The 26,365-nt window shown below is 47.2% G+C and overlaps 2 protein-coding genes across 2 annotated transcripts in view; both read left to right on the forward strand.

Annotated features, from left to right (window-relative positions):
- Window positions 1-20,369, forward strand: part of LOC311315015 (zinc finger protein 512B-like) — a 43,611-nt gene extending 23,242 nt beyond the window's left edge. The window contains 13 exon segments of the mRNA XM_084445589.1: window positions 1-254; window positions 481-552; window positions 1,617-1,748; window positions 1,875-2,005; window positions 6,011-6,103; window positions 11,262-11,360; window positions 12,639-12,866; window positions 13,023-13,222; window positions 13,224-13,389; window positions 13,795-13,896; window positions 15,263-15,325; window positions 15,664-15,762; window positions 16,355-20,369. The exon segment at window positions 1-254 is cut by the window's left edge and continues 15 nt beyond it. Coding sequence (XP_084301715.1) covers window positions 1-254; window positions 481-552; window positions 1,617-1,748; window positions 1,875-2,005; window positions 6,011-6,103; window positions 11,262-11,360; window positions 12,639-12,866; window positions 13,023-13,222; window positions 13,224-13,389; window positions 13,795-13,896; window positions 15,263-15,325; window positions 15,664-15,762; window positions 16,355-16,669 — 1,954 coding nt within the window. The 3' untranslated portion in view covers window positions 16,670-20,369.
- Window positions 20,370-20,828: 459 nt separating this feature from the next.
- The window catches only part of uckl1b (uridine-cytidine kinase 1-like 1b), a gene marked incomplete at its 5' end in the record, with an annotated part of 34,680 nt that continues 29,143 nt past the window's right edge, over window positions 20,829-26,365 (forward strand). The window contains one exon of the mRNA XM_084445194.1: window positions 20,829-20,902. Within this exon, the coding sequence (XP_084301320.1) occupies window positions 20,829-20,902 (74 nt within the window). The remainder of the gene's footprint in view (window positions 20,903-26,365) is intronic.

The following is a 26,365-nucleotide window of genomic DNA, read 5'->3' on the forward strand; positions in this document are numbered from 1 at the left end:
CCCCCCATCGCCGGTCTTCTTCAAAGTGAAGAAGACCCAGGAAGTGTCTTCGCCCTCCCAGAACGGGGAGCTGGCCCCCCAGAGGGGAGACAGGAAGCAGCATGCCCCCCACGCCCAGCTGCAGTTCCTCCAGCAGCAGCAGCATCAGGCCTCGTCCTCCGACTCCTCCCCCGTCACCCCGGGGGGCAGCGAGAGCGAGGGGGGCAGCCTCCCTCCCCCCTTCCCCGACGAGGACCCCGAGAGGATGAGGCACAGTAAGATTACTACACCTGTGGCGGAGAGCATATATATATATATATCATGTCATCACACCCGGAACACACTGGAACTTCTCCACCGTACCTATAATGCAGTGGCAGTAGGTTAACAGTTTCTACTTATGACAGATCCTCCTACGGTACGAGGATATGGATGTGTTACGTTAGGGCGGTTTTGACTGTGTTTGACCATTTCTTGATGTCGATGTTCCCCTTGAGCCAGGACGGAAGCAGAAAACTCCCAAGAAGTTCACCGGCGAGCAGCCCTCCATATCGGGGACGTTCGGACTAAAAGGTCTTTTCTCCTTCATTTCTCTTTTACGAACAAACAAACACGGCGACTTTCAAAGTCGTTTTTATTTCTTGTCATACAGCTTGCGACACACATCATGCGTTGCAGTGGGCGGCGACGCAGAACACACACACACACACACGCCGAAGCGGTCGCCAATTAAATTTGTCCTCTGCGTTTCTCCCATCCAAGCTGTCCTCCTCCAGGGGCAGCCAGGAGCAGTGGGCAGCCTCGTCAGTGGCGTCCCGGGGACCAGGTCCAAGTGCTCAGTCCAGGTCCTGGTCAGGGACAGGACTGAAGGGCATCTGTTCTCCTGCATATTTTTCATTGTGGGTTCTATGTGGAGGGAACCCGAGTGAGCACGGGGAGAACATTCAAACTCCACACAGAATGGTCCGGGAGATAGACAGCCCATGGGGGAATCGAACCCAGGCGTGTTTTTGGCACGATTGTTTTTAGACATGTTAAAATGCCTTGTCATAATGGACTCATTACAGTACAATAGGCTCCATTAGTCTTCCTGTGATGATTCACCTAATAACTAGTACTTGGAAGGGACCAGGTACTCCTGAAAGTAGCATGCTGTGTGTAGCGTGTGGTGTAGTGTGTGACTGGTTATTAATCTGTAGTGTGCTGGTATGAGTTGGCACCACTGGCCCATTAATGTGGAGAGGTCTGGAGACGTGTTTCATATCCTGCTAATGTCTCAGTGACTCAGACACACACACACACACACACACACACAATCACTAGGACGGAAATCTCTCATGCACTTTGAGAAGCTAACTGACTCACCCTGCACACATTCATAAAGCAGATGAGAACACATGTTTGTGAGAGCTCTGTCTTCCTTACTGAGAATCTTTCTCCCCTGCTCTCTCTCTCTCTCTCTCTCTCGCTCTCATTCTCTCTCTCTCTCTCTTTCTCTCTCTCTCTCCCTCTCTTGCTCTCATTCTCTCTCTCTCTCTCTCTCTCTCTCGCTCTCGCTCTCTCTCTCCGTCTCTCTCTCCCTCTCTCTCTCTCTCTCTCTCTCTCTTTCTCTCTTTCTCTCTCTCTCTCTGACCAAGGAATGACCAAGGTGGAGGAGAAGCTGAAGGCGGGGCGAGCCAAGAGGGCTGAGGGGGGCCCGTACAGCGAGGAGCCCCAGAGGAAGCCTCCCGTCTCGGGCTCCAGGAGAGACGCACCACCCCTCAGCTCTGGTACCGCGCAACATCACGTCTCTCATGTATCTGCTCCAACACGCCCGAAATAATCTCTTTCAGAAAGCAGTATTTCTGTGAACGTGCAGGGAAACTGCTTTGTCTGATTGACTGTGTGTGGCACAGCGGGCCCTCCAGCCGATGCCCAGTGGCACCACGCCATCTCCGAGCGCGGCGAGGTGGTCTGTCCCACCTGCTCCATCGTCACCAGGAAGACTGTGCTGGGCCTCAAGAAGCACATGGAGATCTGCCAGAAGGTGAGTGGACCGCCCAGCTGTCAATCAAACACAACCTAGGGGGGCGGGACGTCAAGTAAGACTTGGGATATATATATCTGCCAGAAGGTGAGTGGACCGCCCAGCTGTCAATCAAACACAACCGAGGGGGGCGGGACGTCAAGTAAGACTTGGGATATATATATATCAGTGGCGGCTGGTGACTCAAAAAACTGAGGAGGACAGGAGGAAGAGAGGCAAACCGCCCATGGGCGCCAGGGGGCACTTTCACTCAGTCAGTTATTATTTGAAATATCAACTTTAAAATGCGGATTTACAGTCAGTTTTAGCATATGAAAAACTGAATAACACTTTCTTTAACTACATGCAGCATTTATTTATCATATTCATGATAAAATATTACAAAACAACAATAAAACATTGTAAGCAATAGTTGTTGTAATGGATTGTACTCTTGTAGAATTGATATTGGTGAGGTGCTGGAGAGGTTGGGTGATATATGAAAAATGTTTTTGATTAGGGGACACTGAGGTGTGCTGGCTCTCAAACAGTTTGTTGGCAAATAGATTTGACAACTGGACAATGGAATACGTTGCACAGCAAATGCAGTATCCAACAGTTCGCTCATGGCTAGCTAGCAATGGTACAGCTATGGGATTAGCTCATTTGGGTTGCTGTCAAAGCTGCCACTCTTATGTTGCTATAGCCTACAATTATCAGAACAATATGAACATTCAGTTGAAAGTTTTCCATCCACCCATCCATCACTGGATGAGGAATAAGCACCGCAAAGCGATCAATTCTCACGCAAGCAGGAGCCAGGCTGTGGATTTCTCCGATCCGGTGTTGCGAGCCAGTTTCTAGAAATGTTTTGGACGAGTTGCCGAGTTTGCGCCTCCAGCCAATCTGCGCGCCTGCCTATGCCGTAGCCTGACGTGCACCTCACAGCTAACGTTACCGGCTATAGCCAGCCAGTGGAACTGTCGTGTTCAGACGGCTCTAGCTCAAAAAGTATTTATGTCAGCTTAGATATTTAGATGGCTAGAATCAAGACAAATAGAGGAACAGTTTGATGTATAATATGTCCCATAATACTTTCGGATGTATTATATTATGGAGCTACGAACACACAAAAAGTCTCCAATGGTACAGGGAAGAGAAACACAGACATCAACGCCGACTCAATCGGCCTTCACTGTGGTAAATCTGGAATCTGGAATGTGATTGGACTAACAAAATGTCAATATCTGAATCCTGTTCAGACAGGGCCGGAGTACTAGCCTCCCTTGCGGTAATTTTTCAGCGTTTTGGCCAATCACAAATTAGCAAGAAAAAAAGGCTTTACATTGATTTAAGAGAAAAGAACCCGCCCTAAGGGAGGCTAGCCTCCCTTCCATAGATATCTATGGAAGCTCCAGCTGCATCTTATAGATGTCAATGTTGGAGCTTTAGAATTTCAATAATGGGTTTTTATCCATAGGGAAAACCTGCTTTATGAACAAAACTGAGATAATATTAATTATGAATAAATAAATTCATATATTTATATTTTAATCCCTCTCTTCTCTCCAAAAACTGAGGAGGACAGTCCTCCCCTGCCTCAATGGACAAGCCTCTATATATATATATATATATATATATATATATATATATATATATATATATATATCCCGGTATCTGACACTCTCTGCCACCACCAACATTTCCAACCACAGTGTTAGCCGGCGCATCTGTCTTTCATTGTTGTAAATGGAGAATAGCCTTTCCCACTCACTGTTGAATAAACCACCATACATAAGTTGACGCTCACCCTTAATCCTGTCCCATGTGTTCCTTATATACTGTGTGTTTAGATCGTTTTCTGCCAGAGCCGTGCATCTGTCTTTCATTTACCATCGCTCAGACGATGGGAGAAAGAGGACAAACGCTGACCTGGCCTCTTGTTCAGTCAAACTTCAAGATCTGTTTTATTGTATGTTTAAAAGGGATTTTATGGTAATATGTGTTACAAATGGTTTCCTTTAAAAAAAAAAAAAAGTACGTTTAGGCCTTGCGTTCACAGTACTCCGGCGATGGGGCCATTTTGAAAACACTCCTGACCCAGGTTTAGTTTGAACACTTTTCGGATTGCGTTGTAGCGTGAACGGGCCGAAACTGAGACTTTTGAAACTCCCACGTTCGCCTCATCACACCCCATATCACGTGACCATTTTCCGGAAGCGACATCAGCCTCGACTACCAGCGTGGTTCATTTGACATGGATAACCAAGTTGCTGACCAGCTGCTGTGCAGTTAAATTATGCAAATCTCTTCAACTATCACAAGTGCTAACGTAAACTTAGTTTTCCTGTCATCTTTACTAAACGCCCAACTTCATCTGTTGAGATGTGCGCTTTCCTGGTCACCTGTCGTGTGTTTGAGCTGAAGCCCCCTCCCCCCCCGGCTGGAGTTGTGTCTCTCTGACCGGACAACCACCAACACAGCGCTCTGGTCAGCAGGATGACTCAGGCATGCTACTAGACACCTCTCTCTCTCCCTGAGGACCGCTAGGGCTCACCGGGCATGGGTAGACAGATCGACTGTATTGATTGGAGAGCCGGGGGAGGGATACTGCGGTTGCATCTTAATAGTCTAAAGTGGCGTCCTCCCCCTTGTCTTCGCCACCTCATCAGAATCGGAATCAGAATCTGTTTTATTGTCGTTGTCGTTGTCATTTTTCAACATACTAGACAACAATGGATAGGGCGCAGAGACGAGACAGGACAGTGCAAGGAGCAAGTACGAAAACTAGTGCAAAATAAGATTAGATTCAAAACAATATGCAAAGTGTAGTGCAGTCAGTGTGTATACAGTGGTGTGTAAAGTGTAATGTGTGTATGTGGTGTGTGCGGAGTGATATGTGAGTGCGGTGTGTCCTATGCCCAGTATGTTCAGTTGTCAAGTGTCAGTCAATGGGGGGGGGGGGGTCAGAGGGGGACACCAGCCTTGTTGAAGAGGCTGATGGCCGTGGAGAAGAAGCTGCCTCTGTGGCGTGCAGATGTAGTCCTGATGGACCGCAGCCTCCTGCCTGAGGGGAGCAACACAAAGAGATTATAGCCGGGGTGGGAGGGGTCGGCCGCCATCTTCCTGTCCCGCTTCAGGGTCTTGGACTTGAGCAGGACCAGGAGGGAGGGCAGGTTGGACCAGGAGGGAGGGGCAGGTTGGACCAGGAGGGAGGGCAAGTTCAGCCGATCACCCTCTCAGCGGATCGGATGACTGCAGTCTGGCCCTGTCTTTAGCTGTAGCGGCGGAGTACCAGATGGTGATAGAGGAGGTGAGGATGGACTCGATGATGGAGGTGTAGAAGAGCACCACCATTTTCTTTGGTGGTCTTAATTTCTTCAGGTTTCTCAGGAAGTACATCCTCTGCGGCACCAGGACAGTGGTGTAGACGGTAGAGGACAGCTGGTAGAAACACACTCGCTGCTGCTTTCCTACGTCACCTTAATGGAGACAGAGTAGAGCAGACGAGCAGAGGAAGTCATTCTAGACTAATCCGTTTTACTCTGGGAGTGTAGAGTATCCGATGGAAGCGAACGGGCAGTAAAAACCCCTGTGATTAGTCCTCAGGTCAACCGAGTCCCTCTTGAGGACGAGTCGTTATGGGAGGCAGGTTGTGATGAAGCCATGGTCCGGTCGTCCATGTGACTCTATAAAAGTGACAGTTCTGCCATTAAGCTGTGATAGGACCGGCGTTTTTTCCTCAGGGTCAGCCACAGAGACAACACCTCCCTCTCCAGATCAATACCGCAACGCTTGGCCCCTGTGATCAGGGCCACTCACCGGCTCCTGAAGGCCCCTGATATGTCCTCTGCCAGCAATAAAACAACATTTCAGCCATAATGGTATATGTCAGCTAATAACAGAGACTATTATATGTGGAGAATGTTGTCGAATCGCCGGCTCAGATAAAAATTGCACTCGGGAGAAGCTTATGTACAGAAAGCAGACGGCCGTTGACCTCCATGTGACCTTTCACCCTTGCAGCTCCAGGATGCCCTGAAGTGCCAGCAGTGCCAGAAACAGTTCAGGTCCAAGGCCGGTCTCAACTACCACACCATGGCTGAACACAGCACCAAGGTACGGACACACTCGCACACATTCGACCACGATGCAGGCAGGCACACACACACATGCATGCACACACACGCACACAGACACTGCTTGCAGTACATGATGGAAAAGGAGTAGAAAGATTGATTGATGTAATTTTGTCTATCGACCACTAAGCTCACTAAGCTCACTATCATGGGTCAGCTGTTGTGAGGTGAAAGGTGACGCTGACATTTTTTGGGTTCTTTTTTTTATTTTATTTTTTATCTTGATCCTTGACCTCCCGTTAGAGGTCTTCTCGGGTCTAAAATGTGGACCCGAAACCGAGATGGACCCGAGACATTCGTTCCGAGATCCAACTAAATGCGATCTTTAAAAAAAATATATGTATACCGGACCCGATTTTGTCCGAGAGCAGGAGTAGGACAGAGACCCGAGACCCGAGTCGGATCGGGTATTTTACGGATCCGACAGGTAGTAGTAGCAAGTAGCCTAGTAGCATTAATCGCTTAGCTCACGGCTGTTGGCTTGCATGCTGTTGCATCACAGTTGGATGGAATTGCGATTCATCCTCTCAATCTCGACAGGATCAATCGCTGTTTTGTCAGGCTGTGATGTGGCAGCATGGAAATGAAACGGCAGTAAATAAATAAGGCTACACAAAGCTGCTGCTAGGTTTGACCTCTTTATATTCATTTTCTTTCAGCTTATTTTTCACAAGGTAGGCTACTGGTGGTGGCTGCCGTGTCTCCGCTCGCGTCGCGGCCGCGGTCTCACTGAATTTGCGTCATGTGTTTCTCTCGGGTATTACGCATAATGATAAACAGACCCGATAATAGAATCGGATCCACCCGAACCCAATTGACCATAATAAAAGCGTGGAAATGTGGACCCGGACCCGTACGGTCTCAGGTCCGGTTCGGGTCCTCTCGGATTTACCCGACCTGTGAAGACCTCTACCTCCCATACAGGGTCAGGTTTAAGACCCTTAGGTTTATGTGGGTCAGATGGTTAAAATGTTCCGGCTGACCCACAGACCACGGCCGTGTCGGCTCAGGATTTCAGGAGCATCTCCAGAACCGCCTCCACAAACCGACCCAAACACAAAACGAGCTGATGATCTCACCCAGAGCTTGGGATCCGTGTTGTGTTGTGGTGTGTTGCGCTGGTCGATGTGCTTGTGGTGGGAGGCCCTCATCCTCCATCCTGGAACGGCGTTCTATCTGCAGCCAGGAGGCTCATTAAGATAACATTGCCGTCCTGCATTAGCCCAACGCTGCTCCAATGAACATTGGTGAATTATTCACCAGCGCCTGTTTCAAAAGTATCATGAAAGATTAATGGTCTTGCTCATGGGCCAAATATTCACTTTTGTGTGCGGATGTGTGTGTGTGTGTGTTGTTTACCACCACACAGTACCTAATGAGATTGTGAAGATGATTTATGCCATGCTGTGTTTAGTAGAGGTGAAGTAGGGCAGCTGGAGCCTCTCGTTAGTCCTCAGTCTGGCCCCGTTGTTCTATAACCTTGTTGGCCGCAGACCCACCTGCTTTAGAAGACACGCCCACCCTGCTTTAGAAGACACGCCCACCCTGCTTTAGAAGACACGCCCACCCTGCTTTAGAAGACACGCCCACCCTGCTTTAGAAGACACGCCCACCCTGCTTTAGAAGACACGCCCACCCTGCTTTAGAAGACATACTCCCTGCTTTAGAAGACACGCCCACCCTGCTTTAGAAGACACGCCTACCCTGCATTAGAAGACACTCTCCCTGCTTTAGAAGACACACTCGCTCACCCTGCTTTAGAAGACACACTCACCCTGCTTTAGAAGACACGCTCACCCTGCTTTAGAAGACATGCTCACCCTGCTTTAGAAGACACACCCACCCTGCTTTAGAAGACACGCCCACCCTGCTTTAGAAGACACGCCCACCCTGCTTTAGAAGACACACCCACCCTGCTTTAGAAGACATGCTCACCCTGCTTTAGAAGACACACTCACCCTGCTTTAGAAGACACGCCCACCCTGCTTTAGAAGACATGCTCCCTGCTTTAGAAGACATGCTCACCCTGCTTTAGAAGACACACTCACCCTGCTTTAGAAGACACGCCCACCCTGCTTTAGAAGACACGCCCACCCTGCTTTAGAAGACATGCTCACCCTGCTTTAGAAGACATGCTCGCCGTGCTTTAGAAGACATGCTCACCCTGCTTTAGAAGACACGCCCACCCTGCTTTAGAAGACATGCTCACCCTGCTTTAGAAGACACGCCCACCCTGCTTTAGAAGACATGCTCACCCTGCTTTAGAAGACATGCTCACCAGGCTTTAGAAGACACGCCCACCCTGCTTTAGAAGACATGCTCACCCTGCTTTAGAAGACATGCTCACCCTGCTTTAGAAGACATGCTCACCCTGCTTTAGAAGACATGCTCACCCTGCTTTAGAAGACATGCTCACCCTGCTTTAGAAGACATGCTCACCCTGCTTTAGAAGACATGCTCACCAGGCTTTAGAAGACATGCTCACCCTGCTTTAGAAGACATGCTCCCTGCTTTAGAAGACACACTCGCCCACCCTGCTTTAGAAGACACACTCGCTCACCATGCTTTAGAAGACACGCCCACCCTGCTTTAGAAGACACGCCCACCCTGCTTTAGAAGACACGCACACCTTTATGTATCCCTACCGTCCCAAAACCATTCAAAATGGCTGGTGACATACTGTAAATACAGTAAATAAACAACAAACGTCTAAGTCAACCCCCTACACCAGTAGTTCCCTAACATTTCTAAACCATGGTCCCCCCTTTTTTTTGGTGAAAAAACATTTAAAAACACTGTAACCCTCAAATCAGAAAACAAATGGTTTGCTTACTGTAACACCCTTTAAGCAATAAAAGACACCTTGGATATTTATCGTAAGAATGTATTCAGTAGACGGACATTAATTATACTGTATAAAGTGAATCAACTTCAGTGTTTCTCAACCACTCAACAGTTCATGTCCATTTATTTCGATAGCCTACTGTTTGGAACAATCTATAGATAAATAACGATGTAAATTGAAAAACGTCGTTGTTCAAATCTTAAAACTGCCTTGCAGAATGTAAGAAAACAAAACGCAAGTGCAGTTATGGAGCTGTCACAGCTATTTTAGTGGGACACACATTGAGAGCACAGTCTCTTGATGCTGGAGGAATTTGACGAGGACACAGCTCATAGACCTCGCTCCGCCGGCCGCCACTGCGTTCTCTGGTTTTTCGCGTCGCCTACATCAGAGATGATAACAACACGCTGATGGCGCAGTCAGAGATCAATAATGTTCCACAAGCAGCTGTGTGATGTTTCCAAACACATTCCTCCTCACTTTAACTGACAGTTCCTCCCGGACATTAGGCAGGTTCTTTGCTGATGAGTGAGTTGAAAGGATCTCAGATCCAGTCGTCGTCTTTATTTGTAGCAGGGAAATGAGACTCAAATCTTTCCTTGAGTGTTTTTCAAATAGGTTGCTATCGCTTTGGACAGAGAGGGCGTCCTGCCAACAGGATCCCCTGCAATTAGGAGGAACATATCGAAGCATCATGGGGTGTTATCCTAGCAACACACACACACACACACACACACACACACACACTATATGTCTCAGAAACAGTTGCCGCAGAAATATGCATTTTAACAGGATTTTTTCCCCGTATGAATTATATACATGTGTTTATTAACATTAGCCATTAGCTGATTTAATCTGTTTCGACATGTTTTAAAACATGTATGTGGTTTTATTCTATGGGCACTCTAGTATGAAAAAAATGTTAATAGACAGAGATTCTGTGCGGCACCTGTGGCCTGTTGCCACGGCACCCCAGGATGCCATGGCCGCCAGTCTGAGGACGGGGGCCCTTCAGCGCATCATTTCAGGGTCATGACCCACGAGAAGCTCCGCCCAGGCGCACTGATGCCGTCAGCGTTTGTTGTTGTTGTTGTTGTTGTTGCAAATCCGGGCTTGGTGTGTCCGTGGGTCACATGGTCGAGCCCAAGTGCATTGGGAAGCCTCAGCAGGATGACAGAAGGACTGAGGCCACCTGCTGAGTTTGACCTTGCTGTCGCTGTTGTTACTGCAATACCCCTCCTCTCCCTCTCTTTCTCCATCTCTCTGTCTCCCTCCCCACCTCCCCCTCCTCTCCCTCTCTTTCTCCATCTCTCTGTCTCCCTCCCCCTCTCTTTCTCCATCTCTATCTCTGTCTCCCTCCCCCTCCTCTCCCTCTCTTTCTCCATCTCTCTATCTCCCTCCCCCTCCTCTCCCTCTCTTTCTCCATATCTCTGTCTCCCTCCCCCTCCCCCTCCTCTCCCTCTCTTTCTCCAACTCTGTCTCCCTCCCCCTCTCTTTCTCAATCTCTCTATCTCTCTGTCTCTCTCCCCCTCCTCTCCCTCTCTTTCTCTATCTCTATTTCTCTCCCCCTCCTCTCCCTCTCTTTCTCCATCTCTCTATCTCTCTATCTCCCTCCCCCACCTCTCCATCTCTACCTCTACCCCCCCCCTCCTCCTCTCTGCCTCTTTCCATGTATCACTCTCTCTGTCTTTCTCAGTGATGGATTTAATAAATACATGTGTATGTGTTTTCTGGCCCCTCTGCCTGGCTGGGTCCAGGCTAGCGCTGGCTGTGTCTGCTCTGTAGCCCTCGGGGCCGAGCGTGACATGATTTACTTTGGGTAAGAGGGGGGAGATGTAATTCCTCTGAGCTGGAATCTCATCTCCTCCCTCGCAGACTACCACTGCATCACAATTATCCTCCCCTCTGTCTGCACCCATATGTTAACAGACGGGGGGGGAGGAGGCCAGTGCAGCCTGTGGAGATGCACCCCAGGCCACCGGCCCCTGTCTATCTCTGACCTCACCCCCCCCCTCACCCCCACCCACCCCCGGCTGCCCGGTCAGCTGTTGTGCTGATCTCAGACAGTATTTGGCACTAGGAAAGGCCTCGACAAAAGCATTAGTTTGACAGTTGTCATAAACATGCCCTGACTAACGGCCTCGCCATGAAAGCGTTTAATGATTCTGGCACGGCGTGAGCGCGCCATTGATGAGAAACACATTTTGGGAGCAGGGTTTTTCGGTCGGGAGAGGGGGGGTATTTTGTGGGGACACGCTGGTGCGACGCCGTGTTTGTCCCCCTCCCTCTTCAGCCCTGGGGGAGCGAAGGCCAGACGGGGGACGAGCAAGAGGAGAGAGAGAGGCTGCGCAGAGTGCTCAAACAGATGGGACGAATCAAGTGTCCCAGTGAGGTATGTACTCACACTCCCTCTCTCCCTCTCTCTCTCTCTCCCTCACGCTCTCTCTCTCCCTCTCTCTCTCTCTCCCTCACGCTCTCTCTCCCTCACTCACTCACTCCCTCTCTCTGTCTCTCTCTCTCCCTCACTCACTCTCTCTCTCTCTCTCTCTCCCCCTCACTCACTCTCTCTCCCTCACGCTCTCTCTCTCTCTCTCTCCCCCTCACTCACTCTCTCTCCCTCACGCTCTCTCTCTCTCTCTCGCTTCTGTGTACCCTGTATTCATTTGATCCACCTCCCCTTCTCCTATTATTTCTCTCTCCAGCATCAACAGTCCCCCCTCCCTCCCTCCCTCCCTCCCTCCCTCCCTCCCTCCCTCCATCTGTTTCTATCCCTCTCTCATCCCCTCTCTCCCTCTCTCCCTGTCTTTCTCTCCCTCTCTCTCCCTCTCTCCCTGTCTTTCTCTCCCTCTCTCCCTGTCTTTCTCTCCCTCTCTCGTCCTCTCTCTCTCCCTCTCTCTATCCCTCTCTCTCTCCCTGTCTTTCTCTCCCTCTCTCTCCCTCTCTCCCTGTCTTTCTCTCCCTCTCTCGTCCTCTCTCTCCCTCTCTCTCTCCCTCTCTCTCTCCCTGTCTTTCTCTCCCTCTCTCTCTCCCTCTCTTTCTCTCCCTCTCTCTCTCCCTCTCTTTCTCTCTCCCTCTCTTTCTCTCCCTCTCTCTCCCTCTCTTTCTCTCTCTCTCCCTCTCTCTCCCTCATGTTCCCTGTTTCCCCATCCCTCTGCCTCTCCCCTCCTCCTCTCTCCCGCTACCCCCCTCTGTCACTCTCTCCCTCCCTCCACTTCCCATCTCTTTCCCATCACCTCTCCTTCTCTCCTTCCCTCCTTCTCTTGTCCTGCTGCCCAAGCCCACATCAACACTGTTTCCAATTACTCCCTCTAGTGTAAAAAAAGCAGGAGATGTTGAAAGCAGACTCTTAGAATGACATTTGTTGATCCTGGGAAACGTCTCTGTGTTTCCTTTACTTCTGCAGTCTGGAGGAAGTGTAATTAGTGTCCCCTGAAAACCGTGCCATGCTCTACTAACCTGATTTCCTCTCGGACATGTATTCATCATTTAATCCTCCTATTCTTTTGCTGACACACACACGCACACACACATACACAACATACACACACGCATGCACGTACGCACACACATGCACACACACACACACACACACAACATACACACACGCATGCACGTACGCACACACACACACAAACACACACACAACACGCACACACACACGCACACACAGGGCTGCTCGGCTCACTTCTCCAGCCTGATGGGCTACCAGTACCACCAGAAGCGCTGCGGCAGGGAGCTGTCGGAGGAGGAGAAGCCCGTGTTCCTGTGTGCACACTGCGGGAAGACCTACCGCTCCAAGGCCGGGAGAGACTACCACCTCCGCACCGAGCACCCTCCGCCCACCACCAACAACAACAACAACATCAACAACACCTCCGGCAGCACGGGGAGAGAGAGGGTAAGCTCCCCGGGGGGCCGTGGGACACGGGGCTCTTCGCTGCCGCGCTGTGAATTGGCTGTCTCACTGCCGCGCTGTGATTGGCTGTCTCGTTGCTGCACTGTGATTGGCCGCGGAATTTTTTTGACCCCGTCCGCTCTGCCTCTCGTCCCCCAGGCGAGCCCGGAGGAGGCGCCGTCGGGGGGGAGGAGGGAGCGGGCGCAGGCGGAGAGGAGAGAAGAGTGTCAGGAGAGGCCCGCCGGGAGCGCCAAGGAGCGCGGCCGGGAGGTGAGGGAGCAGGAGAGGGAGCGGGAGGGGGAGAGGGAGCAGGAGAGGGGGAGGGAGGGGGAGAGGGAGAGGGGGGAGGGAGGGGGAGAGCGAGGGGCTCGGCGAGGACTTTGAGCGGACGCCCAGCGGCAGGGTGCGGCGGCGCTCGGCCCAGGTGGCCGTGTTCCACCTGCAGGAGATCGCGGAGGACGAGCTGGCCAAGGACTGGGGCACCAAGCGCCGCATCAAAGACGACCTGGTGCCCGACAGCAAGAGGGTGAGGACTGACGCCGCACTGGACACACACGCACGCACACACACACACACACACACACACACACACACAAACACACACACACACACACACCACACTCACACACTCGTCCAGACATCAAAGGCAACCTCCCCAGTAAACATAAAGGTGATAAACACACACACACACGTCCAGACACCAAAGGCAACCTCCCTAGTAGACATAAAGGTGATAAACACACATACACACACACACAAATGCACATTTATTTACACACCATAGATACTGTAGCAAAAATAACCTACTGTAACAGACATGACGGTGGCAAACACACACACAAACACACACACACACACACACACACACACACACACACACACACACACACACACACACACACACAGTATATTTTCCCCTCTCTCCCCACAGCTGAACTACACTCGCCCTGGCCTCCCCAACTTCAGTCCCAAGCTGCTGGAGGACTGGAAGACGGAGGTGAAGGAGAAGGGCTTCATATGCTGCAGTAACGGAGTAAGAGCCTGGACTCATCCTGGGGGTTCATCACTCAGTCAATGTCTCACACACACATTCACATACATTATTACACATTAGTAAGCAATTTATTAACACATTCATAAAGGTTTTATTCTTCATTAATAAGCTAATGTAAAATGTGTTTATTCACTGTTTTTATACTTTATAAACAATGTATTTACCATTTGTAAATTATGTATCATATCAATTATAAATGTTATATATTATAATATAAAAGTTTTTCATGAGTTGTTAATAGTTCATCAGGTTGTTTATAACATGGAAGTTAATGATTGACAACATTGAAACTTTATGCATGCATTTATCCATGTAATGAATTAGCCATGCACAAATGGTTAGTAAGTGGGTTAATATATGCTTTATAAACACTTTATAATACTGTAATTCATGATAGTTATAAAGCATTTACTAGGCTGTTGGTAAAGTATTATGTGGGAGAATGCTTTACACAGCATTTACTAATGAGATATTAAGGCCGGCAATGCAATTGCGATCGATTTCGTAGTCGATTAGTCTGCAGTGTATTTTTTTATTTATTGCCCAGGGGTGGTTTTGAACCCTGGTCTACTGCAGTGCAAACACCTGTCTTAACCATTAGGCCACCGAAAACAGTGATGCAACTTGACTTTTTTTACTGCCTTTATACAATCCAACTGGTTTGCAGGTTTGGATTTTGGATTTAGACCATTGGCACACGTTACTTAAATCAGACATTTTCATCAGTAGCCCAGTGCATTTCATTTTGATATCCTAATGTAACATATTAAAATTAATGAAGCCAACGTCTGTATACTAGGGAGCTTTCTAGGTGCATGTAGGGAAAAAGTAAGAAAAGAAAAGTCGGACATTAAGGCCTACAAAGTCAGATAAAGTGTTTAAAAAGCTATCTTTTTTTTTTAAATAATCTATTAACCCACTTACTAACCATTTGTGAATGTCGAATTCATTAAATGGATAAATGCATGCATAAAGCACTTTATAATAGTATAAATAGTTTGTCCTTAACTTCCATGTTATAAACAACCTGATGAACCATGAAGAATGAAACAACCCATGAAAAACTGTTTTGTAATGGATATATGTAATTTACAAATGGTAAATACATTGTTTATAAAGTATAAAAACAAGAAAATATATAAATATGTTAATAAATTGCTTACTAATGTGTAATAATGAATGAATACCGCTTTATAAATGATTAATTAAGTATTTACTAATACTTAATAAATGCTTTATATTGTGCACTTATTATTATAAAGTGTTACCCAGTATCTTAATAACTAGTCAATTGTGAATGAGGACAGTTGAATAGTGGCCATGTTCTTGTTTCCCTCTGCTTTAGAGCTGTGAAGCTGTCTACTCCAGCGTCTCCGGACTGAAAGCCCACTTAGCCAACTGTAACAAGGTACAGTCCACAGCCACGACCGCGCGAGGGTCTCACTCGCCTGATTCCATTCACAGCACTGTGCGCTCCCAACCAGATCTCCTACTATAGCCCCCTACACCCAGATGGTTCACAGATTTGTAAAGCCTGTTTGGGTAAAGAACGATACTGGGGAGGAACTAGCTATTAGCTTGCTAGAGGGCGTCAACGTCACTTCACCCGACTGAACACTGAGGGGGTTTCAGCCGATGGAAAGGGTCCAGAATGTGAAATGGAATCAGGCCACTGTGCTGGGTTGTGATGCTGCCACCCCTCTGCCTGATGCATTGTGGGCTGAGTGTGTTTCTGCCTCCTTGCAGGGAGGGGGAGACGTGGGGAAGTACACTTGCCTGATATGCCAGAAGGAGTTCAGCTCAGAGAGTGGTGTCAAGTATCACATCAGCAAGACACACTCACAAGTAGGTCAAGCACATTCTCATTCATCTACAACCTTTCGGGTTCAGAGTAAATACATTGAAGCCCGCTTTCTAGGACTGTAGGTACAGTATGTACTTTGTACACACTGTTCACACACCCGCTCTGTCCTTTGTGAGTACAGTATGTGGGTTAATTCCCGTAGTACCATTCTATTCCATATTCATATTCACTGCCTTTGTTTTTTTCTTCCCCTCCTCCTCTCCCCCTGTCTCCCTCTCCTCCTCTCCCTCTCTCCCCCTCTCTCCCTCTCCTCCTCTCCCCCTCTCTCCCTCTACTCCTCTCCCCCTCTCCCCCTGTCCCCTTCTCCTCCTCTCTCCCACCCTCCTCTCCTCCTCTCCTCCTCTCTCCCTATCCCCTATACTCCTCTCCTCCTCTCCTCCTTTCAATCTCTCCTCCTCTCCTCCACTCCCCCTCTCCTCCTTTCAATCTCTCCTCCTCTCCTCCTCTCTCCCTATCCCCCTCTACTCTTCTCCTCCTCTCCCCCTCTCCTCCTTTCAATCTCTCCTCCTCTCTCCCTATCCCCCTCTACTCTTTCCTCCTCTCCCCCTCTCCTCCTGCTCTGCCATCTCTCAGAACTGGTTCCGGGCAGCCAGTCATGTGGTCGCCGCAAACAAGGGCAAAGCTCCAGAGAACAACGGGATCAATACAGACCTGAAGAACGGCGCCACCACTGGCAAGAAGAGAGGCCGCAAGCCCAAAGAGCGCCCCCCGGAGACGGCCGCCGTCCAGGCAAAGACTCCCCCAGGCACCACCCCCACCCTCACCCCCGCCTCCACCCCAACACAGCCCCCGGTCCCGTCAGACAGGGGGAGCCCCACCCTGAACAGACACCCCAGCCCCCCCACCATGAGGAGGGGCAAACCCAAGAAGGCGCCCCCCTCAGAGTAGCGCGGAGCCAGAGAAGATGCTATCCATCAACGTTGCGCCAGTAAGCTCAAAGACGTTACATACTGTACTACACCAGGACTACGGAGACGGAGACTAAAACGACCCTAGAGAAGCTAATCAATGCATTCATGTATTTGATTTCACTCTGATTTTCGTGTGTAAACCCAGTATATGTTCTATGTGTCTACTCATTATTTTTCTTCATTCCATTGTTAAGGATTTCAGTTTTCTCGACTCACATCCGGGGTTCGTTATAATCAAAGTTCAAATCCCAGTTTCTTTATGAATAGCATTTTTAAGCAAGTGAGTATTTCAAGTGTAATTCCCTCCACATGTCTGTAGGCTCATGTTGTGTTGAGAGGCTTAACAGGGATATTCTATTAGCATGGTGAGGTCATTTACAACTAGTGTTTTTTCATGGATATACTGTACTGTGTATATATATATACAATATCTATATCTCTCTATATATATCTATATATAATCAAAGCAATGATGCCATCCATCTTTTCCAAGGCAGAAAGGTCAAATTGGATATTAAGCAATCAGACTAATTTGCAATGTTCTTTATTGTTAGTTTTGATTGTGGCAGCTGGATGTCTAAGGAAAAAAACTTTTAGCAAACAGTCTGCCGCAGGGCAATATTTGATTGTTCTTTGTTTGCCTTCATTTTTTCTTTGCTTTTTGTTTAATGGCCCACAGTTATGAAACACTTAACTGTCAGCCATGCATCAAATTCTCACCTGTGTTCTTGTGCTCTGGCTTGATAGCTGAGACGTTGGTTTTGGGATATTGTTTATTTTCCTCCAAACATTTTCACTGAAAATTTCACGTGACTGTGTGCGACTGCATCAAATTTGACAACGGTGATTAACCTTGAGGCACAAGTAGATACGACCAGGGTTGTTCAAGCAATGTCAACAGAATATCCACAAAAAAAGTATAGGTTCATGTTAGCACATTAACCAGATTGATAAATAAGGAATAGTTCAACCAAGACCATACTCTACATTATCTGCATCTTTCTGCATCCGCCTGTGGAGTAGCGTTCACAGTCAGCGTACAGACAGTTCTGACTAGTGAATCTGGAATGGTGAGAAGAAAGTGTGCTGCACAATCAAATGAGTTTCCACCATTTTGACTTGAGGTTGAAGTTAGGTGTGAAAAAAATTAACAATGATTTTCCTCATTTGAATGAAAGAGTTGATAAAAGAGATCAGCAAATGTCTTTTATAGGAAGTGTAATGATGATTTTATGGAGAAGAAAATGCTAATGAAGTTTTAGATGTTATGTGTATATCGACCACTTCTTGGTCGCTAAAATGCTCATGTCTTGCACTTTAACCCTAAACCCCTAGCCAGTTCCCTTATGTCCTTTTGCACTTAACGAGCACTTCTAATCTTTCACCCCTACCTTACACTCTGCCCCCTGCTGATCTAGAATCAGCTCACCCTCCTTAAATCATAGCAGCAGCCACTTGAGAAAATACACCAAACCCTGTCCAACCATATCCCTATGTGATAGGGGTTATAACCTAAAGCTGAGAACAGCATCAATGTGGTCTCCAGAAATAAGCATGGCCGTCTCGTTGGTATGTCCTATTCTCTAACCAAGACCTGTGTTCAATCTGGAACCAACAGGACCTCCTCACTCAACACACTAACTCAACACACTAAGCCATAATGGTCCTTCGAAAGGCATCCGAGGCTGCTGTACTGGTCTTTACTGTGCTTGTTTAAATGAAAAGAAAATGTTTAAATTGAGTTTAATTTATGATCAAAGCTATTGTGTGCAATCAGAAAATTAATATTTTAATTATAGTACGATAAAGTAGATACTTGAATCCACCAACAAATTGTTACAGAAATAATTTGATCAAAGTATAAATTCCGTAAAATATGTGATTTATATTTACAATGTATATCCATAAAGAAAAATAATATGCTTGCTACAAATGACAGATGAGATCTATTTTATAACCTCTTGTGTATATTACCTAGTTAGTAATGTTAGAGCTTTGGACGTGTATAGATGTGATGATGACATGAGAGAACTATACGTATGTTGAGAACTGAAGGGTGCTTCACCTGCCACTCTACCTTAAGGACTGCTGGAGAGAGGAGACATGCTACTCAGTCTGTCTGCTCATTCGCCCGGCCTCGAGGCCTGCTGCATGTTGTACTGACACATATGTTCCTTCCTGAAGGGCCTAGTTCTGTATCATGTCATTCAACCTCCCCCTTGTCTCACCCCCACACAGTCAAAAATCCTCGATCAGATTTTCTCTATTTTAGATTAAACAAGGGAGTTCAGAGTACTCCAGGGGGTCTTTTTATGCGTCACATGAAATACGGTAGAACCTCTCTCTCTTTGTCTTTGTCTCACTGGGAGAGTCTATCCTTGTGTTCAGATTTGATGGACTACACAGGTTAGACGAGTGTTGACGGATACCTTGAGCATTTCAGTAACAGTTCTCCAGATCTTGACCCTTGACCCTGGGCTTGAGACTGAGTTTGTGTCGGGAGAATGAGCACCTTGACTGGATGTCAAGAACAGTAACAGTTCCTAGTTGAGTGTTGAATTTTAGCACAGTTTCAATTCATTAGTTGCTTGTTACTTGTTTGATCAATGATGTCATATTGGCCATTGTTTACCCAACCAAGCTTTGGTGTGGCAGTAGGATAGTTTATGCTATGGTGGATGTTTTAGATTTGATCTCACCCTTTACTATCTGTCTTCCTAGATGATGTGGGAAACCTATCCTGCAGTGTGAGCTAACTGCAACAATATGGTTAGAGTACAGCAATACACCATATTTAGTTGGTTTTGTTGGCTTGCTAATGTTTCAATATGGGGTGTTATTTCAAAATCATATGGCCATTACCCCCCCTCCCCCACCAGCACCACCGCAATTTGTTTGCTTTGATAATGCTTTTTTTTCTGAAATCAAAAAAGTATTTGAAAAAAAAAAAACACAAAAAACATTAGATTTGTAGTCCATGAACAATGTCATGTGTTGAAATACACTGTTGTTTTAACAATTTTGATGATGCACATTAATTGAGCTTTTCAGTACACGTTGACAAACACATTGAGAGCGTCCTCTAATATCTACTCACCATGGGACAAGGAAGTGTGTTTGTGTGTTTGTTTCTGTATTTAGTGCACTTACTATCCCATGAAATAGGCTTGAATTAGGAGTGTTGTTGGAGCTTTCTATAGTGACCTGGACTGTGTGTGGTGTGACTTTTGTACTTGGGAAGTCCATCAGAGGTGTCTTCCCTTTTTCAGCAATGTTCTTTTCCCCTCTGAACGTTTGTCTCCCGGAAAATCTCCGCAAGCGTCTCTTATTTTGAAAATATACTGCTTTACAGAGGATGTAATACAAAGCGATTAGATTTCTATGTTACATGAAAGGAAAGCAGAAAAGTGCATCCTCCTGTAGGCTACACCAAGAATATCTTTGGAAACTTTTGGAATATGGAAACTGGTAAGAAGACGTGGAGAGTAGCCTACTTGGTTATGGTACAGGTGACACGAGGCTTTGATCCCCTGGGCAGAATACATATCTGAAGCTATTTATCTAAGAAGGGAGACACCACCGTCTCTGATTATCAACTGTTAGACTTGTTTTCCAAATTGTTGTATTACCTGTGCATTACTATCCCTCAACTAATTAATTAAAATGTTGTTGACTAAGTGTGTGACTATGTCATCAGTTGACCTCGGTATGTATGAATGATTATATCACTATAATAGTTTACACTGTTTTAGGCTATGGCATATGAAATTATTAGAGGATAGTAGTAACTATGAAACAACACAATAACTCACTATGATCTAAAGAGGCCCTGACGATATGTCCAGCATGACTGTAGCCTAAATGGGTAGGCCTGTGTGAACGCTTGTTTGCCGTTTACACGTGGCGTGCCTTAGCATATTCTGACACCGTGCCGCCGCAGAGAAAAGTATGTTCAGTACCATATATGCATAAGCGAATGCGTACAGATCGACAGAACGTGATATGAGGCATTCTGGGACTCGTAGTCCCGAATCCACAGGAAAGCTATATTGATATAAGACAGTAGAACTACAAACCCCATAATGCACTGGGCGCTGCTCCCCTATGAACAGCTGATTGTCAAATAGGGGAACGACATGTCTTCCGTGTGCAGAGAAGGCAGGGTCTCAAAAATGGAGTGCGAAGAGAAAGGTTCCTCGCAGTCAAACAGGTAAATGTATATGGCTTCGAGACCTAACGCAGGGTCAAGTACACGGGTTAGTACCCTATATAATTATTTAGTAAACCACTTTTCCTGTAGGTTTGGCGATAGCATCTTCCGAGAAACATACGACCTCGCGCAATGCGCCCTCATGGGTCTTAAAGGGAGCATGACCAGTGAGTGAGTTCCTCACCGCGCCAGTCATCATTATGGAAGCCAGGAAGTTACTGTAGTGAAGTGTGGACGTAGGCTACGTAGGCCTACCTACAGTAGGCTACACATGGCGTAGCTTATCTAAAAAAAAAAAACAGAATATTGATCATGTTCCAATGGGGTTGAATGGCGACATTCTAGATAGCTTAGCATAACAAGATGAGTCACATGCTTATCGGTAGCATCTTTTCTATAAACTGACTTCGCTGCACATGCACTGTAACTTGAGGAAGTCTGGTGTATATATAGTGATTAAAATTAATACTCCAGTTGGATCATAGCGTTTGAAAAGCGCTGATCTGGGCAGGAGGAAGCTACCTGGCAATATTGTGTTTTTTAAAGCATCGCCATTATATTGTAGGCCTATAAAATTAGAGAGTAGATACACTAAGATTTTATTCTACTAGTATATTATTTCAAAGAGCACTTAGAAAAATACAGTATATAAAACTTAAACCACAACCCTTGAGGTGATGTAAAGGTACAGTTTCACTTCAGCTATGTCAACAGTGTTGAGTCCACACCTCTTCGTTGGATCCCTCCCTAAACCACAAGAGGGTGTTATGACATAGCTGGGTTCATGAATGAACTTGAATGAAGTGCTGCTGTACAGCTTTGTATAACATGGGTATTATTATGTAATGGTTCAATCCAGTCCCTCTCAGGTCATATTCTATTCATGTTTTAATGATTACTTATAGCCAAATAGCCCAAGACCACATCATGACCAATTTGAGGTCAGCAATTCTATATATCATCATAATCCTGTCCAATTTCTAAAAGCTTTGAAGCTGAAAGGTTGACAGAATTATCTATTTTGGATATATTTGGGGGGGAAATCTATTTGTAGAGATAGGCTAGTTGTTTGGAAAGCTTTGAGTTGTTATATTGGTGAATACAGCTGTTGAGTGGGGGGTGTATACGTGAGGTTACATAACAAAGCTACAGCGTAACATATAGCTTCTGAAATATGAAGACTGACTGACATGTGGGTCATGACCAAACATTTTGACCCCTCTGACCTCTCAGACACCCTATATGCTGCTTAAGCCTCCTCTATTTTCATAAGGTCATCTTATCTTATACATGTTGTGATGTTTAACATATCAATGAAGGTACCTTCTCTGAATCAACTATAGAGGTGCTACTACTATTTGTGTAGCCTGGCTTAATATCAGTTGGATCACGTTACTTTGCTCAGTGATCTCACAGCATCGACGCACATTATTCAATAGGCTCACATAGATAGATAGATAGATAGATAGGTAGATAGATAGATTCTTTATTGTCCTTTACAGGAAATTCATTTTCATGTATATACAGCGCTACACATGATACAAACCCATTATCATACAATCCCCACATTTACCATACAGTCAAACATGACGCCAGTAGACGTTTACTGAATAATCCCACCACATTACCGCAGTATCCCCAGGAATTAGAGCTAGAGGGGTTCTCTGTGTTGCCATACAGTAAATGTACAGTAGCTTTTAGCTTAGCTAACAGGCATAGCAACTAGCCAGCTAGCTAACAGTACCAGCTGACTACAGCTGGCCCTGACTTGGTAGGCTATTTAAAGGAGCGGTCCAGCGAAATCTGAAACACACAAAAGCTGACTTGTTGCACAAGAGGACATTTGAAAGAATGCAAACAGTTTAGAAAAAAGGTTCACGTGTTTTTGCACAGGTTAACATGCTTTTGCTCTAAGAATGTTAAAAGAGCGTTGACAGGAACAGACGCCTCAGTCCTCCCAGAACCCTTTTTTTTTTTACTGAGATTTATTTTACTACTGTGCTTTTAAACACTCTCTGCACAAAGTTACCAGGTGGCCATGTTGCTTGGGAGTGGCTATGGCTAATTGGCATTTGTGCTACGAAGGATACAGTTCGAACCCTGAGGTTAGTCTCTGTAGCCAGATTGGCCCTTGAGAGAGAGAGAGAGAGAGAGAGAGGGAGAGAGGGAGAGAGGGAGAGAAAGAGAGGGAGAGAGAGAGGGGGTTGGGAGAGTGTGTGTGGAGCCACTCCTACACACTGTCAGCTGATGGGGAGGTGGGGTGAGTGTAGTGTTTCATCATGTTGTTTATTCCCTATTAGTTTCAGTGAGCTGAGGGAGGGGGTAGTAATGGTGTGTGTGTGTGTGTGTGTACAGTGCACGTGTAGCTGTGCGTGATCAATCTTGGATTGTTTTGTCTTCTGTTATGTACATTGGCTTGTGTATCTAAGCGACTGCAAAATTATATGTGTGTGTATCCAAGCGACTGCAAAATTATATCTGTGTGTGTGTGTCAGTGGGTGTCTGTGTGTCAGTGGGTGTGTGTGCGTGCGTGTGCACGTGCGCTGTCAAGCTGCTGTCCCCTGACTCGGATGTCAGGCACGTAGAGACACGACAACTGCCCCCTGGGGAATAGCAAAAACGTCCTCTGCCCCTCCTCTCTCCTTCCTCTTCTCCCTTCTCTTCCATTCCTTCTTTCTATCAACCTCCGTTCCTCCCTCTCTCCTCCTCCGTTCCTCCCTCTCTCCACTCCTCCACTTGCCCTCAGCTTGCTTGTTGTCTAACTACAGCTCGCACCAAGGAGGACAATTCACTGGTTTGTTCTGTCCTTGACTACACACCATTTTCTGTCTCTCTCTCTCTCTCTCTCTCTCTCTCTCTCTCTCTCTCTCTCTCCATCTCTGCTGTGCTCACTCCATCTCTAGCGTAGAGTGTCGTGTCGTGACAGAGAGTGACTGTCAGAAACAGATGACCAGATGGTTGTCGGGGCCAGGAGAGGATTTTTTTTGGGGGGGGGGGCGGGGGGGGGGGTCTCTCTCTAACCTGCTGCTATTAATACCACCTAACGAACATAATCTGCGGGGTAGGTTATCCTCTTACGTTTGTTGGCCAGACGACTACGGAGGGGTAGAGGAGGTGGGGGGGTGGGTGGAGAGAGAGAGAGAGAGAAGGAGGGAAAGGCACTGCTGCTGTTTCACTCCCTCCCTCCCTCTCTCTCTCTCTCTCTCTCTCTCTCTCTCTCTCTCTCTCTCTCTCTCTCTCTCTCTCTCTCCCGCCACAGTTGTCTGGTGAGCAGAGTGAATAGAAAGCAAAACAGATGTTTAAAGCATAGTTTCGTTTCGCCCTACGGTCTCCCCCCGTCTTTCGTTTCCTCAGTGTTTTGGTAGAAGGCAGCAGTGCTGAGTGCACTAGTGTGTGTGTGTGTATCAGTGTGTGCGTGCACGCGCGCGCGTGTGTGTGTTCCGTAGCTTATGCCTAGTGACAGCCCTGCGAGTAAGACCCAGAACTGAGACAACTGAACCTGTCAAAGTCGGAGGGTGTCTCTCTCTCTCTCTCTCTCTCTCTCTCTCTCTCTTTCTCTCTCTCTGCTGCGGTCATGAACACTCTGCCTGCCTACTCCGGGGCCAGGATATCGGGCTGCTGGACCCTCAGGTCGGGCGGCAGGTAAGCCACAAGCGTCCGCTTCTCTCCTTCTCTCCTTCCTTCTTTCCGTCTTTCATTGTTTACGCTGTTCTGTTCTTCACCTGCTGCAAACGTGTGTGTGTGTGTAGCTCTGGGTGAACTGTGCGTGTGTGTGTCGTCTTATCCTTCCGCCTCGAGTGACTCTGGAGGGACTAGTGCGCTGGGTCCGTGTCAGTGTGTCTGTCTCGCTGTCCTGGACTAACCGGACCTCCGGTGAGGGTTGTTGGAATGTCCATCTTTGTTGGGAAGGGTTGGCTTGTTAGATCGGCTTGTGTGAGAACGTGAAGGTACCTCAGCGTAGAGCACTGTTGTTTCAACTGTGTATGGTATAGTAAGCAGGGTCATTCTGGGTTAGTGCGTGTGTGTTTGTGATGCGTGTGTGTGTTTACATGTGTGCTATCGGTGTCAGACCTCAGACAGAAATAAAGAGTGAGACTAGCAGTGATTATGTGTGTATGTGTGTTCGGTGTGTGCGTGCGTGTGTGTGCGTGCGTGTTTGCGTGCGCGTGTGTGTGTGCGCGCGTGTGTGTGTGTGTGTGGCAGCAGGTAAAATATACTGAAAATATACTGTGTGTGTGTGTGTGTGCGTGTGTGTGTGTGTGTATGTGGCAGCAGGTTGCATTGCCTGCGACCCGCCATCTTGTTTACTTGTTTACTATTATTATCGTGGCCTGTTTTCACCGCCTGATGGAAACAGGTTTAGCTGCTTTGAACTGCGTATCCACTGGATAGCAGCTGACACACTCAGTCTACAATAACACTCTCATAGTTCAGGATGTTTTATGGGAGTTGTGTGCATCACTAACCACGGGCCGAGGGCATGGTTCACACCAGCAGGGCCGGCTAGGCAAATCTTTTATGGCACCCTGGTTTGGCTTTAACTGATAACCCAGCTAGAATGTGCTGCTCCACCCCTCCATAGGGCCTGGGTCAGATGAGATAACAGAGAGAGAGGGGGGGGGCAGAGAGAGAGAGATAGAGAGAGGGAGAAACTGGTGGGGGGGACAGAGAAAGAGAGAGTGGGAGCGAGTGTTGGGTGGGGGCAGACAGAGAGAGAGATAACAGGCTAATGTTTTCTCTCTCACCTTTGACCCCTGACAGCAGCTGTACCTGGGGGCATGTAGGATGTGCAGCTCCTCAGACGCCGTAGGTGGGGCAGTTTAGTGGAGCCACAGAGACGGTGGAAGTAGGAAACAAGGGTTGGCTGTTAATTTACAGAAATAGAGAAATACCTACGTGATCTCAGGGGCTCTACCAGGACTCTATTAGGACTCTATTAGGACTCTTTTAGGACTCTTTTAGGACTCTATTAGGACTCTATTAGGACTCTACCAGGACTCTATTAGGACTCTACCAGGACTCTATTAGGACTCTACCGGGACTCTATTAGGACTCTATTAGGACTCTACCAGGACTCTATTAGAACTCTATTAGGACTCTACCAGGACTCTCTTAGGACTCTACCAGGACTCTCTTAGGACTCTATTAGGACTCTATTAGGACTCTATTAGGACTCTCTTAGGACTCTATTAGGACTCTACCAGGACTCTATTAGGACTCTACCAGGACTCTATTAGGACTCTATTAGGACTCTACCAGGACTCTATTAGGACTCTATTAGGACTCTACCGGGACTCTATTAGGACTCTACCAGGACCCTACCAGGACTCTATTAGAACTCTATTAGGACTCTACCAGGACTCTCTTAGGACTCTCTTAGGACTCTATTAGGACTCTCTTAGGACTCTATTAAGACTCTACCAGGACTCTATTAGGACTCTACCAGGACTCTATTAGGACTCT

Source organism: Borostomias antarcticus, assembly GCF_949987555.1.
Source record: "Borostomias antarcticus genome assembly, chromosome: 11".
In the NCBI taxonomy this organism is placed as follows: domain Eukaryota; kingdom Metazoa; phylum Chordata; class Actinopteri; order Stomiiformes; family Stomiidae; genus Borostomias; species Borostomias antarcticus.